The 13,924-nt window shown below is 43.4% G+C and overlaps 4 protein-coding genes across 4 annotated transcripts in view; 2 read left to right on the top strand and 2 right to left on the bottom strand.

Moving 5' to 3' along the window:
• Positions 1 to 3,610: 3,610 nt before the first annotated feature.
• LOC120415409 (probable methyltransferase-like protein 25) lies at positions 3,611 to 5,066 on the bottom strand. Its single transcript, XM_039576937.2, has one exon. The coding sequence runs from the start codon at positions 5,059 to 5,061 to the stop codon at positions 3,628 to 3,630; it is 1,434 nt and encodes a 477-aa protein (XP_039432871.1). The 5' UTR covers positions 5,062 to 5,066; the 3' UTR covers positions 3,611 to 3,627.
• On the bottom strand, positions 5,066 to 5,743 carry LOC120415410 (protein LTO1 homolog). Its single transcript, XM_039576938.2, has 2 exons — positions 5,557 to 5,743; positions 5,066 to 5,502 (listed from the first exon to the last, which is right to left on the bottom strand). The coding sequence occupies exons 1-2, from the start codon at positions 5,564 to 5,566 to the stop codon at positions 5,072 to 5,074; spliced, it is 441 nt and encodes a 146-aa protein (XP_039432872.1). The 5' UTR covers positions 5,567 to 5,743; the 3' UTR covers positions 5,066 to 5,071.
• A 952-nt stretch (positions 5,744 to 6,695) lies between these two features.
• LOC120415402 (uncharacterized) lies at positions 6,696 to 8,911 on the top strand. Its single transcript, XM_039576928.2, has one exon. It carries the CDS (start codon positions 7,083 to 7,085, stop codon positions 8,544 to 8,546), a length of 1,464 nt encoding a protein of 487 aa, XP_039432862.1. The 5' UTR covers positions 6,696 to 7,082; the 3' UTR covers positions 8,547 to 8,911.
• Positions 8,912 to 12,959: 4,048 nt separating this feature from the next.
• The window catches only part of LOC120415406 (ATP-dependent helicase brm), a 35,076-nt gene continuing 34,111 nt past the window's right edge, over positions 12,960 to 13,924 (top strand). Inside the window, exon 1 of the mRNA XM_039576933.2 lies at positions 12,960 to 13,881. Within this exon, the coding sequence (XP_039432867.1) occupies positions 13,297 to 13,881 (585 nt within the window). The 5' untranslated portion in view covers positions 12,960 to 13,296. The remainder of the gene's footprint in view (positions 13,882 to 13,924) is intronic.

Here is a 13,924-nt window from a genome sequence, read left to right as displayed (position 1 = left end):
CTTCCACCATGTCCAAACTGCAAGCAATTCGAACATTGTGTCACGTCACGGTGCACTGGACGATAACGTTCCCAAGTCACGATGATGTTGAAAATTGCCCGAACTGCCTTCAGCTCAGACGGCGTTGTCGATCCTTTCTCGAGATGAACCAGGTACAGTTGATCACGATACTTGATGTCCTTGTTGTGTCTCGTCATCTTGAAGACTTCGATTACGTTCAACTTCAGAGTATTGAGCTCTTCTTTCAGCACACTCACATCCATGTCGTACAGACCTCGGAGGACCTGTTTCATGGGGCGTTTACCTGGATCGTCATGGCTGTAGTATTCAATCTTTGTGTTGTTCAGGAAATCCCGAACGTAGTTGTAATCCTTTCTGGTAGGTAGCAGAATTTTGAGTCCATCAGCACACAAGCGAATGGAAGCTCGTAAAGCACCAGATTTGATAAACCCGGTCAGCCACTTTCGCACCGAATCCGATGACGATGTTTTCACAAAAATGGGCGGCAACTTTTCCCGTCGTTCAAATTCTTCCTTCTCGCTCACGTCCACAGGGAGGATAGCGAACTGGTTTCCAGACGAATTTTGAGCGTCCTTGCTCAAACTGCCTGGCTTTGCAGGTAGCGCTTCGGCATTCTTTAGCTTCTTCAAATCTGCCGATCCTGCTGGTGAGGACCGCCTCTTTTTCTTGCCGTGGGGCATTTTTGCACTTTTTAAGCACTTTTTTGGTTTGTGAGGGACGCACGTCTGACTCGCTTCTCTGCTGATCGCAGACTCTTTTTGGTGCCTTCGGTATGCACAAAGAAGGCATTTTGCATCATTAGTTTGTCCATATAATTTTCCATACAAATTTGGCAGCTGTCCATACAAAAATAATGTATGAAAATTCAAAAATCTGTATCTTTTGAAGGCATTTTTTGATCGATTTGGTGTCTTCGGCAAAATTGTAGGTATGGATACGGACTACACTGGAAAAAAATGATACACGGTAAAAAAATTGATGATTTTTTATTTAACTTTTTATCACTAAAACTTGATTTGCATGAAAACACTATTTTTTTTTTATATGTTTTAGAGGACATAATGCCAACTTTTCAGAAATTTCCAGGTTCGCAATTCGCAATTCGCAATTCGCAATTTTCAGTGTAAGAACGGGCCTTGACCGATCTTATGCACCAGGTTCCCGACGAACACGCACTGCCCTTACACCTACATCTCACCCTTGCTCTGAGTCAGTACGAGCAGCATGCTAGAACACGCTTTGAGTGTTCTTGCCAGGCACACCTTCTTTTCCGGTTACGCATTTTAACTCGGCCGGGGGTGGTACATTACGTAGGGTTTGATGTAAGTATAAGCGCCTAACCATTTATAGTGTGCCTATCAACAATGTCCAGCAAGAGGAATCCGTCCAACGGTGGACGGATTTCTCCTGCAAAACAATGCACAGAAAGCCATCCACTGGGGAACCATTTCTCTTGCCAACTTACAACTATTTTTGAACGCCCAACTGTTGTAAGCCAACATCACGTGCATGATGAAATTACATGCTATTTCCCTTTACATTCATAATAAAATAATGCTGCAAAAGTATTCAAGAAAAAACGAACCGACTTACAGTAGTTGTACTGTATACTGTTTACAAACATTATACGAGGCTTTTTTGACGTTATACCACTGTGGCGTACACGGTCAACAGCGAACGGGCAAAACAGGCAACAAATGGGAAATCAAAGTGAGACCAGGAAAAAAAATCGCTTTTGTTCGAGCTTGCCTCTATATGCAGTGTTGCAGTGTGCTGCCAAAATGGTCCCATTTTACCCAAGGCCGCAACGGGGGTTCTTTTAAAACAAATCAATGGAGAATCCATCCGTGGACCACGTAAACATCGTGCAATTTTCGTCCGGAAACCTTCTTCACGCATCCTTTTTCGACATCCAAACCTTTGGAACATTTTTTTGGATTCACGGAAAAAGGGTCTTTGGCCCGCACCAGGAACTGGTAGCTCCGCTCGAAAGTCTAATCCCAAAAATATCCGAACTTTATCCGCGTATTCTGAAAGAATGAAGTTTACCATCGTTTGTACCCGATGCCGATGAAGAAATCGCCGTCGCAGTCCGGGAAAAGCCTACCTACCAGATTGCGGCCGCGTCCTGTCGTAAATATAACGCCGTAACGGTGCAGCAAACTATCTTCAAGCTGTACACGATCCACTTCGCACTCACGTATAAATTTCGATTTTTCCGTCCGGGATAAACTGACCAAACCGTTTGAGTAAACTGCAAAAGTAACGATTGTTTTGGCGCTCGAAATGTTTTCGATTCAATCAGCTGTTTCTTTTGTTCGATCGCAAGCAGGTGGCAACGGGCTGTTTTTGACAGATCGATCAATTTACTCGAGTTGCGCATGTGTGCGTAAAGACGAAATAAACAACACGCACACTATGATACTGTGTCTGAAACCGTGGATACCTCCGACCGCTCCCGATTCCAATTTTCGGACATTTGAAGTAGCGAAATTCGAATCCGCTCTGTATCGGTTTGCTTGGAAAAAGGGCATTGTTTATCTTTATAGCAATCATCAACCGTGTGCTGCGCGTGTTCTGCTATAAACATTTTGACATGAGCTTTGTTTACAAATAATGCGCTTTCACCACTGTCGCCACAACAATACGTTGAAAGAATGTGAGTAGTGTCCAAATGTCGGTCAAAAGTTCTCAAAGAAAGCGGCAACTGGATGAATTCGAGCGGATCCGTAGCAGCAAGGGGAAGAAAAAGACGGAGTTCCTTTGTGAACACAGGATGAAAGAGGCGTAAGTTGATAGGGTAGAAAATGTATTTCTGTCTGCCCTAAGAATGAATCGACAAAGCCTTTAGGTTGACATGGTTTTTTTTTCAGAAATACTGTTTCGAATTTCGATGTTGATCCGAAGCAACCTTCTCTAGCAGCAGGAGAGGGTTCCTGACCATATTATAGAGATAAAGAAAATAATGTGTACACCGGTAACTCGTTATCAACGCACATTTAGCGGGTGTGCAATCGAAGCCCCAGAAACCCCCTCAATTTGATGCTAAATAAACGGACAAGAACGATGACTCGGATGCAAGTGAGCACACGAGGCCCAACGCGGAAGGACAGCAGTAAGGATTCTTATGACTTAGACCACAAACTAACTAAAAGGCAGAAGATGTATGCAACTAAGCAAAAAGTCCCGCGGAACCGGAAAGATCAACAACAAATAGCTGACCCAGCTGTCCACGATGAGTCTGAGCCTACAACAACCGAAGCCCAACATGATTAGAGCCAAATTAACAAAGTGGATCCAATTTCTCTAAGGAAGAAAGTTCAACGTAAAAGTGCCAAAAGGGAATGCGAACGTGTTAGCAAGATCCGAAACCGATGACGAGACTACCATATTTCAAATCGAAACAAACATCGTGTTGGTGACGTAGACAGTATTGTTTAAATCCAAATTGAAATTTAAGGGCGTTCATATTTTATGATTTGAAGTCTTGTTTAGGAATGTTGTTTAGAGTTTTGGGTATTTTTTAATGTTTAAATTTAAATAATTTGTAATAAGCATCAAGGCAAGTTCGGATCAGAGATTCTCAGGAGTTTTTGAAGTCAACATTTATTTAAAAGCCACTATTGAATAACACCTCGGCGAAACGACCGGATCAAACAGCTTAACCAAGTAACTATTCTCATAGCCACACTCCTTCAAGAACAGCAATCGATCCAGCAGAATCAACCCTTCCACAACCGGCGCGTACGTCATCCGGTACAGGTAGAACACTTTCAGCTGTTCCAACTCCACCTCGTACCTCCTCTCCAAACCTTCCAAGTAAGCCTCCGTCACCAGTTCTCCCCCATCAACGCCCAACCGCTTCAACGACTTCCGCACGTAATCCACAAATCCATCACACTTCAACTTCCCGACCTGCCTATCCACCCTCACGTCCAACTCCTTCAGCACGATCTGCAGCATCGCTCGGTAGCCAAGTTTGTCGCTCGGGTTCTCCCGGTGGAACGCGGACCGCTCGATCGATTCCGCCGCCAAGTTGCGCGCGTTCCGTCCGAGGGCGAAGCCTTTCCCGGCCATGAACGCACTCATCGGGAAGCCGAGGCCCGCGTTGTCTCGGGCCTTGTCCCGGTTGAAGAATTCGTCCTCGCAGAAGCGCTCCCTCAGCAGGTGGTAACAGCAGCCGACGTTGCAGAGTGCCCGGATGTGGCGGTTCTGGTGAAAGAGTCGGAGGCTGTTGGGCGCCAGGTTGCCGCAGGTGTGGAGACCTGCCAGGGTGAAGCGGGTGGCTTGGGTTTGGGGGAATTGCTCGCGGACTAGTTCGATTAGGTTGGTTTGGAAGTCGATCATTTTTGTGGTGGTTTTGTAGAGCGGATCTTCTGGGGCGTCTTTCAGAATTGATTCTTCTGTTAATTTGGATCTTTTTAGTGCAACTGGAACCTTCTTCCGCAACTGATCTCTTCTGCGTTCCGCGCTCGCCGTGTTTCCTTCGTTGCAATCGATTCCGAGCACCTTTATTCCATGCTCAAGCGCGATTCTAGAAGATAGGTAACCTTTTCCATCACCGGCGTCAATCACGGCCACATGGTCTAAGCTCTTGCCTTCGGTTCCGGTGGCCACGACGGTGCATAGCGAGGCCACCACGGCGGAAGCGACCTCCACCTCGTGACACTTTTTAATACTCATCAATTCGGGCATTTTGAGTCGAGTTTCCTTCAGACAAGAATCGAACGCCGAGTTCAGCTGTTCCGTGGTCATACAAGCATCCGGCAGAGCGTCTAATCGATATCGTTTCATGGACTCAATGTGATTCGCTAAGCGTGGAAACTTGGACGAATCAAAATCTTTGTTGAACTGATTCCAAAACACTTCCTTCGATCCAACCAAATCTGGCATTCCTTTCAACTCCTCTCTCACTTCCTCCGGGATGTACCGATTCCAGTGTCCCTCCGTCAAATAATCCACCATGTGGCAGTTCAAAAAGCCCATCCTTGGCCGCAACACCTCCGTCAGCACCTCCAAATGCGCCTTTATCAAATCCATCGCGACCACCCTAAAACGAAAGCTCATTCGGCCTCGCGTACTTGGCGGAGATCTTCAGCAGCGCACACAGCTTCTTGTACTTAGCCCTCAACTTCACCAGCCCCTCCACAATGTCCGCCTCCAAGTCGTTGAACTTCGGAAACTCCTCAATCTCCCGCTTCAACTCCTTCAGCAAGCTTTTCCCCTTTGAAGAACCACCTTCCTTAGACGCACTCTCCTGCCCGCAAATGACCCCGTAGTAAAAACCCAACTCCGCTCCGACCTCCGCTCCCCGATGGTACCCAAAGTGGTACGCGTCCACGTTCCCCTCGCGAACGCCCTGTGCCAACCCGCGCTGGTAGCCGGCCTCCGCGAGATGTTCCTCCGCTAGCAGCAGGTTGTCGAAGACATCGTTGATATCGACGTCGTCTTCGTTGGCTGATTGGTGCGAGGTGGAAGGTTCTGGAGGAATTAAATAAATCAGTGAAAATTTTAGAGATTTTCTCAGCCAATTACCATTGGTCATACTAAAAAGCTAGTAATAACACTAGAAGTACGCATTTAGCTAGATTAGGTTTAAATTTTTTAACTTTAAATTACACTAGAAATCAACTTCTTGGTCGAAAACACTAGCAAATTTAAATTTTAGCAAAAAATCACTGCAAAATTCGTGAAGCACCGGAAAATCTTCCGAACCTGATAAACAAAAACATTCAGCTGTCACTAGAAGTGTCCTACGCACGTGGCCAAAAACTGTTATACGATAGCAGGCGGGCTAAATTTCAGGAAGGTTGCCAGATTTGCCAATAAGAAACCACAGAACAGATATGCACCCTTACCAAAATTCATGATTTACCGAGTTCAATATGCAGGTAAAATCCCACTTTTCACACGTTTTTTTCAGTTTGTTAATCTTTTATTTAAGTAATTTGTATTTAATTTTTTAAACAAAAAAATATAGATATTGAAATAACAAGCCATAGCGAGGAAAAATCATTTCGTTATTTCCATTTCCTTTTCAGTCCATGAGCTTTTTTATATTGTTAACAATTGTTAACAATAAACCACAGACACGCAGAAAAATTAGGCATACACTCAACCCCCGGTGGTTGGTCACTTTTTCGTTTGACACTTTTTTAGTTTGTACCCCGTTGGTTGGTCAAAGTCAAACCAAAAAGTGACGAACTGTCACTTTTTACAAGGCGCTCACGCACACTATCGAAACAAACGTTTGGTAGTGTGTGTGTGAACTCCGTGTAAAAGGGGTGTCAAACTAAAACGTGACCCCGTTCGTTTGACAACAGTTGGCGTCAAACCATCGGGGTTTGAGTGCATTTGAATCAACAAAACGTTTTGTTGATTTTAAAATCATTATTTTTGTTGAATCAACGCTAAACGTCAAAGCAGCTTTTTCGAAACAACAAAAGATTTTTGTGGAATTGAGAAAATCAAGGTTTGTTTCAACGCAAAATCGGCGTTGATTATATTCAACAAAAATTTGGTTGATTCAAACCTCGCACAGGCTGATTCTACAAAACATTTTTCTGCGTGGAGAAGTAGGATCCCGTTTCAAAGATTTGAGTTGCATTGTTAATTTGTGTTATATTATGTAACGGTTTTTATTAACATCCCCGCGTCACGCATTTCGTGGACGCTCCCCTTCAAACGTCATTCATCTTTCCTATCTCTCTCTATCTTTCTGATTCATTCTTGTCGCGAGTACGGACCTGAAAGGACGTGTCTGAATAAAGTCGAGTTGTTGTGAATCATAAATCGCGTCTCATTTATTCGTACTAAAACATGGTGTCAGAAGTTTTCGCGGACAACTAGTGGATTTCCGGCGTCATCGGTATAACGCGGAAGGTTCCTGTGAGGAGATTCAACGTCGGGCGGCCAAAGAATCATACGCGGAAGTGATCGGAAAAGTTGTGCTCTTTGTTGCGAACGTGTGCGATCCTGTCCGGCGGCCATATTTCTTTGTGCGCGTCGTCGATTTGTTGGAGATTTCCTGGAAGTGAAGTGGAGAAGAAAATTCGAGAAAAATGGACGCTGAGCAGTTCAAGATGTTTATGAAGCATCAGGAGAAGGCGCAGGCGGAGCTCATTGCATCGTTGCAAAAAATGGTCGTGAAGCAGTCAACAACGCCGGCCGCTGGAAGTTCGGCGGGCCTCGCATTGCCGCTTCCCCCTCCGCTGGAGCTGGCCGGAGACATGGAGGAAAACTTTGAGTTTTTCAAGCAGAATTGGAAGAACTACGCATCCGCCGCTGGGATGGATGGTTGGCCGGACACGATGAAGAAGCAGAAAACGAGCATCCTTCTGTCAGTGATCGGAAGTGCAGCGCGCCAAAAATACTTCAACTTTGAGCTTACGGTGGCAGAGACGGATGATCCGGAACTTGCTCTGGCAGCGATCAAGGAAAAGGTAGTGCGCAAACGGAACAAGTTCGTCGACTGGATCAATTTCTTTGGCCTTTCGCAAGATCCGGACGAAAGCATCGACGACTACCTGAGGAAGCTGAAGTTTCTGTCGAAGTCATGCCAGTTCGGAGCTCTCGAGAAAGAAATGCTGCGGTTCAAGATCGTCACATCGAACAAGTGGCCAAATCTCCGGACCAGGATGCTGGGCATGCAGGACCTGAAGGAAGATGTGGCCGTCGACATGTGCCGCGCAGAGGAACTCGTTGTAACCTACGGCCAGGTCGTGGGCCGGACGTGTGATGATGTCAAGAAGATCCGGAAGAAGAAGGAGTGCAAGTTCTGCGGCGATTGGCACGAGTTTGAGAAAGGAGTCTGCCCTGCTTTTGGTAAGAGGTGTAACCGCTGTGGCCGGAAGAATCATTTTGAAAGAGCGTGCAAGTCGGACCGGCGAAAGCGATCGAAGAGCAAGCGGAAAGTGCACAAGGTTCATCGAGATTCTCTAGAAGATGAGGAATCGGACAGCAACGAGTCGAGCAGCGGCAGCGAAGCAAGCGCAGTGATCGGTAAGATCGAAAAATCGCCTGAACTTGGAGGCCACGTGACGGCGGAGCTGGATTTCTACGTCGACGGTAAGTGGCAATCATCCCGCTGCAATTTGGACACTGGTGCCAACACAAGTCTCGTGGGTTACACTTGGGTAACAACGATGACCGGATGTGCCAGACCGAAGCTACTACCGTCAGACTGCCGCCTGAAAAACTTCAGTGGAGCAGAGATTCCTGTCCTCGGTGCGATCGTTGTTCCCTGTCGACGCGATGGTCGCAAATACAAGCTTCTTCTCCAGGTAGTGAATGGATCGCACATTCCATTGCTATCAGCGAGAGTGTGCAAGATACTGAAGCTTGTGCAGTTTTGCGATACTGTGTCTGAATCTTCGTCCCAGTCGGAAGAGCCGGTGTTGGAGATCAACCGAGTCTGTGCTTTACGCCTTGATGGCCAAAGCGGAGAAACCGGACTGGATCAACTGCAGCTGATTCAAGATCTGCCGTGTGTTTGTTGCCGAGCAAGATGCTGGCACCCAGCGTAGCCGCGTAAGGAACCCAGGAGTTGAACGCCCCGTGTTCGATTGAGCTGTGTGTTGAGCGAAACAGCAAGCTGGAGCTATCGAGAGAGAAAAATCTTTTATTTATTTTATCAACCTTTTAAAAATTTACAATTTACTTTTTGTTAGGAAAGGGAGGATGTTATATTATGTAACGGTTTTTATTAACATCCCCGCGTCACGCATTTCGTGGACGCTCCCCTTCAAACGTCATTCATCTTTCCTATCTCTCTCTATCTTTCTGATTCATTCTTGTCGCGAGTACGGACCTGAAAGGACGTGTCTGAATAAAGTCGAGTTGTTGTGAATCATAAATCGCGTCTCATTTATTCGTACTAAAACAATTTGATTTGGTTAAACGCAGTGGATTTTCTTGAAATAATTCGAACTGACAAAAATACACCAAAGCATCCAGCATTTCATTATTTGTATCACCCAATCTCACCCCATAGTCCCAATGTCACTCCTGATGACGATAGGAATGTTGTTATTTAGTTAATTTTTCAAGTTGTTTTATTACAAAAACGTTACTTAATCCACCCTTAGGTGGTTGGCGCCTTCCTCACATTTAAAGGGTGCTATCCAAAATGCAAAAAGTGCGTTAATAACACTTAAGTGCTTATAACTTATGATAGGGTTGTCAGATCTTCAATGTTTTGGACGCATTAGAAAGGTCTTTTGAATGCCGATCAAAATATCTGAGATCCGGCCTCCAAAAAGTGCGTTAGTAACACTTAAGTGCTTATAACTTTTGATAGATTTGTCAGATCTTCAATGTTTTAGACGCATTGGAAAGGTCTTTTGAATACTTATCCAACGATAGGTCGCATGAGAGATCCGGACAGCATTTTCATCAAAATATCCGAGATCCAGCCTCGAAAAAGTGCGTAAATAACACTTAAGTGCTTATAACTTTTAATAGGGTTGTCAGATCTTCAATGTTTTAGACGCGTTGGAAAGCTTTTTTGAATACCTATCCAACAATAGGTCGCATGAGAGATCCGGACAACGTTTTCATCAACATATTTGAGATCCGGCCTCCAAAAAGCGTATAAATAACACTTAAGTGCTTATAACTTTTGATAGAATTGTCAATGTCTTGGACGCGTTGGAAAGGTCTTTTAAATACCTTTCTAAAAATGTATAGCATGACGGGTTTTCTTACAAAAACCACCCTTTTTACAATCTTCCGGACTTTTGTTGAAATCGTTTTTTTAGCATAACTTTTGAAGTACTTAACTAAACCGCATAATTTTTAATAGCGACTTATGGGACCCCAAGACGGATCGAATGACGCCAAAACGGACAAAATCGGTTCAGCCAATGTCGAGATAATCGAGTGACAATTTTTTGATCAACATCCCACCACACACACAGACATTTGCTCAGAATTTGATTCTGAGTCGATAAGTATACGGCTCATTCCATCCCAAGTGACCACGCGTCCAACATTGACCTTCACCAATTCTGCTCATATTTGGCATGGGGGTTGTTTTTGCCCCAAAAACAAAGAATCCAAAGTTTGGTGACATTTGGTCCACCCCCGCGCCCGTGGCACCCCCCTCTTTTTCTGTGATTTTTGAAAAACCTCATTTTTAAAATGCATTTTGCTAAGAGAAAAGTTTACAAAAAGTGAACTTTTGGGTATGCATATTTGAAGATTTTTTGACGTAGAATCGAATGGCGTACTTAGAATTTACGTACAGTGTTGCCAGATATGAAAATTTTGCGCTTTAAGTTTTAAAATGCATTTTTAACCCTTTGGACGAGCACTTACGGGAAAACTGACAATTGCATTCGATTGCTGAGAGTTTTTTACATTAAATTCAATCAAAACCTCAGGGTAAAATGAATATTTCTTGAGATATCACATTTTTAAGTTGGAAAGCTCTGTATTGCAAAGCAAATGTTTTACTTAACCATCAATTTTCAACAGTACATTGCGTGAGAGCATAGTAGGGGAACAGCATCTAATTCCAGCGTGCCTCTAATGTTGGCAGGTCAGAACTTTGACATTCAATTAAAGCTAATTAAAAGCGTTTTCAACTGAAATCGAGTGATAAATAGCTCAATAAGAAGTGAGCAAGCAAGTTTCTATAAAAAGCTTTGCAAAATTAGTTGTTTGAATAGTGAAAGTCAGCAAATTGGATGGAGTTAGGAGCGAGAGCTTAACCTGCCAAACATACGAGAATTTACCCTAGGCCTTGAAATTTGAAAAAAAAACTTTTTTTCAATTTCTTAACGGAAGCAAGTGAATGACCCAAAATTGAATTTATGTATGTATGTATTGTATGCATGTATGTATTTGTGTATGTATGTATTGTATGTATACATTTGAACCCCCGTCTTGGCATGACTTGGCGAGGTTCACAGATATAAGAAAATGACAAAATGTTTAATTTCGAGCGCTTCAACAGGAATTTTCTGGTTTTATGGGCCCCAGAAGCTAGCCTGATAATATGAGCCCATTTGGTTAATGTGTAATGGGTCCAGTTTTGACCTGAAGTTAGAATGGAACTTTAATTAATTTACTATGGGGAATTTTCACTTTTAACATTTTCTTCGACAAAGTTTCCCAAAATGCTATCAAATTTTCTTATTGTCAAAATTCTCAAATATTTTGATCCGGGGAACAATTGTGTAGAAAATCGCAAAGCGCTAGGAATCGATCCGAAAATACATAGGTTAATATTTTGAGCATGTTTTTAAATTTTGCCAAAAAAAAATCTTAAAATCCTTCAGGTAAAAATTGGACCCACCAACCCTAACCAAATAAGCTCATATTATCAAGCTAGCTTCTGGGGCCATAAAACCAGAAAATTCCTGTTGAAGCGCTCGAAATCAAACATTATGTCATTTTCTTATATCCGTGAACCACACCAAGTCCTGCCAAGACGAGGGTTCAAATGCATACATACAATACATACATACACAAATACATACATGCATACAATACATACATACATAAATTCAATTTTGGGTCATTCACTTGCTTCCGTTAAGAAATTGAAAAAAAGTTTTTTTTTCAAATTTCAAGGCCTACTATGCTCTCACGCAATGTACTGTTGAAAATTGATGGTTAAGTAAAACATTTGCTTTGCAATACAGAGCTTTCCAACTTAAAAATGTGATATCTCAAGAAATATTCATTTTACCCTGAGGTTTTGATTGAATTTAATGTAAAAAACTCTCAGCAATCGAATGCAATTGTCAGTTTTCCCGTAAGTGCTCGTCCAAAGGGTTAAAAATGCATTTGAAAACTTAAAGCGCAAAATTTTCATATCTGACAACACTGTACGTAAATTCTGAGTACGCCATTCGATTCTACGTCAAAAAATCTTCAAATATGCATACCCAAAAGTTCACTTTTTGTAAACTTTTCTCTTAGCAAAATGCATTTTAAAAATGAGGTTTTTCAAAAATCACAGAAAAAGAGGGGGGTGCCACGGGCGCGGGGTGGACCAAATGTCACCAAACTTTGGATTCTTTGTTTTTGGGGTAAAAACAACCCCCATGCCAAATATGAGCAGAATTGGTGAAGGTCGATGTTGGACGCGTGGTCACTTGGGAAGGAATGACCCATACATGAAGGTGGGTCTAAGAGGTATAATAGAGAAGTTCATTTTTCGAGTGATTTTATAGCCTTTCCTCAGTAACGTGAGGAAGGCAAAAACAGAAATGAAAAAAATTGAAGATTCAAAGATTTAAAGATTTAAAGATTTAAAGATTTAAAGATTTAAAGATTTAAAGATTTAAAGATTTAAAGATTTAAAGATTTAAAGATTTAAAGATTTAAAGATTTAAAGATTTAAAGATTTAAAGATTTAAAGATTTAAAGATTTAAAGATTTAAAGATTTAAAGATTTAAAGATTTAAAGATTTAAAGATTTAAAGATTTAAAGATTTAAAGATTTAAAGATTTAAAGATTTAAAGATTTAAAGATTTAAAGATTTAAAGATTTAAAGATTTAAAGATTTAAAGATTTAAAGATTTAAAGATTTAAAGATTTAAAGATTTAAAGATTTAAAGATTTAAAGATTTAAAGATTTAAAGATTTAAAGATTTAAAGATTTAAAGATTTAAAGATTCAAAGATTCAAAGATTTAAGGATTTAAAGATTTAAAGATTTAAAGTTTTAAAGATTTCAAAGTTTAAATATTTCAAAATTTTAAAATTTTAAGATTGCAAGCAAATTGCAAGATTCACGAATTTATTCAAAAAATCTATTTATTAAACTGGCACCCCTGCCATCAATCCCGCCCGCCACTCCATCCGCCTCACGCACACACCCCTGCACAACTGTCACTTTCCCCGCCTGTCGGCATTTTTGCGCTTGTGTTTGTGCCAACCCGTGTGTGTTTGCGTGCGTTTGTTTGCGTCTTTTTCCACTCATTCTTCCGCCGTGTCACTTTTTGAAGCGCTTGGATTTTGGTACGCGGGTGAAATTTCTGGAATTTTCCAGTAAAGTAGCGTGAAAATCGGTGCGAATTTATGCTAAAACTGTGCGGGGGAGTCCGGTGAACGTTTTGGTGGTGGACACAGGTGAAATTGTGTGAATGCCGGTGGGTTAAAAGTGTTTTTAAGTTTACCCCGTCGGCAGCCATTTTCTTTGCGGAGTTGGTGACTGCCTCTTTGCAGGGAGAGGAAACTTTTTTTGTTTGTCCGAGGAGAAAATTGTGCAATCGGTGAAAAGTTTTAGTGAATATTTAAGGGAAAGTTGATTCCGAGGTAGAAATGGCGAGTCCTTCGCCAGTCAACAGTCCGATGCCGCCGCCGCAGGCTCCGAGTCCGATGGGGCCACCATCGCAGAGTCCCGCCCCTTCTCCGTCGCCGCACAGTCCGTACCAGCCTCCGCCGCCCGGGCCACCGCAAGGCCCACCCCATATGGCACCCGGTCAGGGACCACCCCATCCGCACGGTCCTCCGGGGCCGCCTCAGGGTGGACAGGGTGGCCACATGCCGATGCAAGGTCCTCCTCCCCCGCAGCACGGTGGTCAACCTCCAAACCCCCACGGTCCACCGCAGCACATGAACGGGCCACCCCCGGGACAGGGAGGACCTCAGGGGCCACCTCCGCCACACCACATGCAAGGACCTCCGGGAGGTGGACCACCAGGGCCGCCACCACAGCACATGCAGCAACATCCCCCGGGTCCTCCGCACCCGGGCCAGATGGGACAACACGCGGGACCACCCGGCCAAGGCCCGCCCGGGTCGCAAGGCCCTCCACCGCCACACGGACCCCACCAGAGCGGTCCACCGATGCCACCGGGAATGGTCCCCGGCGGATATCCACCGCACTCGATGCCGCCAAACACGGTGAGTTCTTTAGAGACATCAAAACAATCATTTTTTCTAAAAC

This window comes from Culex pipiens, chromosome 2 (genome assembly GCF_016801865.2).
Source record: "Culex pipiens pallens isolate TS chromosome 2, TS_CPP_V2, whole genome shotgun sequence".
Lineage (NCBI taxonomy): Eukaryota > Metazoa > Arthropoda > Insecta > Diptera > Culicidae > Culex > Culex pipiens.
The sequence above is the reverse complement of the archived record's forward strand: the minus strand, read 5'-3'. Positions and strand labels throughout refer to the sequence as shown.

Excerpts from the sequence above, each read along its gene's own strand:
- LOC120415409 (XM_039576937.2), bottom strand. The coding sequence starts at position 5,061 with ATGGATTTGATAAAGGCGCATTTGGAGGTGCTGACGGAGGTGTTGCGG.
- LOC120415402 (XM_039576928.2), top strand. The coding sequence starts at position 7,083 with ATGGACGCTGAGCAGTTCAAGATGTTTATGAAGCATCAGGAGAAGGCG.